Source organism: Galeopterus variegatus, unplaced genomic scaffold, assembly GCF_000696425.1.
Source record: "Galeopterus variegatus unplaced genomic scaffold, G_variegatus-3.0.2 Scaffold13637, whole genome shotgun sequence".
NCBI classification, from domain to species: domain Eukaryota; kingdom Metazoa; phylum Chordata; class Mammalia; order Dermoptera; family Cynocephalidae; genus Galeopterus; species Galeopterus variegatus.
In genome coordinates, this window is record NW_007739748.1 from 22,862 (window position 1) to 26,373 (window position 3,512).

At 33.8% G+C, this 3,512-nt stretch overlaps 1 protein-coding gene across 1 annotated transcript; it reads right to left on the reverse strand.

Annotated features, from left to right (window-relative positions):
• Nucleotides 1–2,320: 2,320 nt before the first annotated feature.
• LOC103581665 (olfactory receptor 8J1-like) lies at nucleotides 2,321–3,283 on the reverse strand. The gene has a single exon (XM_008563440.1). The coding sequence runs from the start codon at nucleotides 3,281–3,283 to the stop codon at nucleotides 2,321–2,323; it is 963 nt and encodes a 320-aa protein (XP_008561662.1).
• Nucleotides 3,284–3,512: the final 229 nt, after the last annotated feature.

The following is a 3,512-nucleotide window of genomic DNA, read 5'->3' on the forward strand; positions in this document are numbered from 1 at the left end:
TGAAGTTTAACATCGCTTGGTGCTTATGCAGTTTTGAGTAGTAGTTGGGAGTGTGGTCTTCAGAGTAAAACTTCTGGTTTAAATCCCAGCTCTGTCATTTCATTTATTAGCCAGAAGACTTTGGCAATTAATCTTCTCAAGTCTCTATTACTTATGTGTAAAATTGGCTTAAATTGCACAAGTCATTTTCAATGGGGTTAAAAGAACAACGGAATTGTTATGATTATACAACAAATTAATGTCTATAAATTGTTTAGCACACTGCCAGGAATAGTGTACATCAAAGAAATTATAAGCCGCAGATTGAATCTTTCCCATTTTTACTACTTTTTTAAAATAAGTATTTTTACATAAATTGACTAACAATTAGAATTAGATTCTTTGTTTCAAAGCTGTGGTCTTAATAAATCACATATAATTTTGATTCTTACACTTTTCATGATACTTTCCTGTTTTAGGATTTGTGATGCTATTTGACCCTAGTCTAGTAATTGCTTCAACTTTACTTGTTCATGAACCATAATTTTATTCTTGTCATTTGCTCAAGGTCTTTGTGGTTGGTCACTGTAATTATAAGTAGGTTACAATGAAGAGTGTCAGTCTCTAGTGAACATCAAATGACACTAAGCCTCAGGGGAGTTTTATAAGTCTGATATGTTGGCTTCTGATTTTTTTTCCCTTTCCTCTGCGGTTAATATGACCCAGTCAAAATTCAGAAATGACATACAATCTCCTTGTGACATACTTCTCGTCACTGTAATATGATGCTCTTTGCATTATATCTTTCTTGTTATACGTGGTCCTTAAGAGATGTTTATGTTATAAATCATAGATACACTGTAGAGCATATTATACTATAAAATGTTCATGCACTCCACCTTGCATTTTATTGTGCACCTAGGAATATATGTGGGACTTAGGCAAGGTGATTATTCAACTTATACAAGACAGGTTTCCCCTGAATTTCCATTTTCTAATCAACTGGAAGAAAGATTAGCATAAAAAGTGGACTGAATATGTCAACATTAAGGCAATATGAAGGATATTCCAATTAAATTTTTTTTCGTGTCTGTGAATCTGATTTCATTTTGTAGAATTACATTTCCTTTCTTCTATCATAATTATTATGAATGAAGATTTAGTGCCTATACCTGAAGAAACTCTTCAACTGGAACCTGCTTATGAGTAAAGCAAACTTACCCCTAGAATGTCAATATATCTTTTCCAGTATAGTTCTTTAATTATTTATCAAAATTCATCCCCAAGGTTCAATGTCATAATCCCCTGTGAAGCTTATTAAACTAAAAATTTATTGACCTTTGCCTTATGATTATGATTTGATAATTCTGAGATATAGCCTTATAAACTGTATATATTCAAATTTGCACAATAGATTTAAGTGTACACTCGCTGATCAAGAACAATCAGAAAGCAGAACAAAATTTTTATAAAAACACTTAAATTTTTCTTCTAATGATGAAAAAAACCTCTACAAACTTAGCCCATTATCAAAATAGAAGATTTTAGGATTTTACAAACAAAATAATGATATTTAGAGTAAGGAGAAAGAAAAACCTTTACAGGATCTAAGTTTATTATTCAAATCTAGCATGAAAGCATGTGATGATGGTACTCTGTGTCTTTCATTTAAAAATCATATAAATCATAATAATTGAAATAAAATAATTTCAATTATATTGAGGGTAGCATTAGAATTTAAATTTATTGATAGTATACATTTATTCATTCATATAATATTTAAAAAAGAACTGCGGAGTTTTATTTTAAACATAATTACCAGTTCAATATTGGTAACCTGGCTGTGAAAAGCATCTTAGCCATGTGTAATTACAGTTTTTCAAGATACAATGATTCACAACACCCATCCACACTCAAGAAGAAACAAAAAAGGAAGCCACAGAATAAGAGAGTTTTACTGTATTACTCATTCATATCTTGCTTCATTTAAACATATTTAGCTTTCTTTTTTAAAAAAACATATATATTTTTTGATTCATGGAAACATTTCTTCCAAATTAGCAACCTGCTTACTCCTCAGCAAAACTGGTGAATGACATCCTTGTTTCTATATTAACTTCACAACTCAGAGAGCTTCTGTTTATGTATTCATTCAATAATCCCCTAACCTTAACTTCTTTTAAAACAATATGCTAATCGTAATTTTTTTTAGAAATAAAATAAAAAGATAAAAGCTTTAAAAAATTAAAAACCAACATTGCTTGAAAATCTGTAAGTCAGCCACCTGACCTTCACTTTCTCTGCTGTAATTGCAGCCTATCTCAACCTTCTCTTCATTGACCTACTGAATTCTGAAACTACATAGATTAAAGGAATAGCATGGATCTGTCATGAATCTCTTTAAGGCAGCCTTCACTTCCTTATTGCGCAGGCTGTAGATCATGGGATTAAGCATAGGGATCCCCAGTGTGTAAAACACAGAAGCAATTTTATCAGTATCTAATGAATGGTTAGTTCGAGGCTGCACATACATGAATAGTAGTGTCCCATAAAAAACTGTGACTGCTGTCACATGTGAAGGACATGTCGAAAAGGCTTTTTTCCTCCCTTCTGATGAACGTATCTTTAGAATGGACAGAACAATGTTGAAATAAGATACTAGAACTATAATCAGAGAAGAAACCAAATTTGTAGCTGCAGATATAAAGACTATTGTTTCTGGAATGTAAGTATCAGAGCAAGACAATGCTAACAGAGGCACATTATCACAGTAGAAATGATTGATTACATTGGAAGAGCAGTAAGACATGGAGAATACACAAGGTGAAACCACGATAGCTGTGGAAAAGCCATAGAGGTATGTGAGGATTACCAGCAGAAGGCAGATCCGCCAAGATACCACCAACGTGTAAAGCAGGGGATTACAAATGGCTACATAGCGGTCATAGGCCATCACAGCAAGCATTGTAACCTCAGCTACAGTGAAAAACAAGAATGCTCCAAATTGGGTGGCACATTCATAGTATGAGATGGTTTTCTTCTTTACTAATAAACTGGTCAGCATTTTAGGGGCAATGACAGTAGAGTTGCCGAGATTGATGACAGCCAATTGTCGAAGGAAAAAATACATGGGGGTTTGAAGTCGAGAGTCAACACTGGTGAGGGTGATGATTCCGAGGTTCCCTGTCACGGTCAGGCCATAGATCACCAGAAAGACGAGGAAGAGGGGAATCTGGAGCTCTGGACAGTCTGAGACACCTGTGAGAATGAACTCAGTGACCCCAGTGAAATTTCCGGAAGCCATGCGGGAGTTTGAAAATTCATCTATCTGAGGAACAAAGGGAGAAGTTGTTACAAACTTTAAAGAATTACTTTCTTGGACTGTCATTAGATGACAAGGGTGATTCCTTGGGTGAGGTATCCTTGACTTACATATTAAAGTAGCTCAGTTATTCAACTCAAGGTTCTAAGTCTAATAAACAAATTTGCAATTGTTTGTGAGACAGAAAAACAGGTATGGTAAATTAAATAGA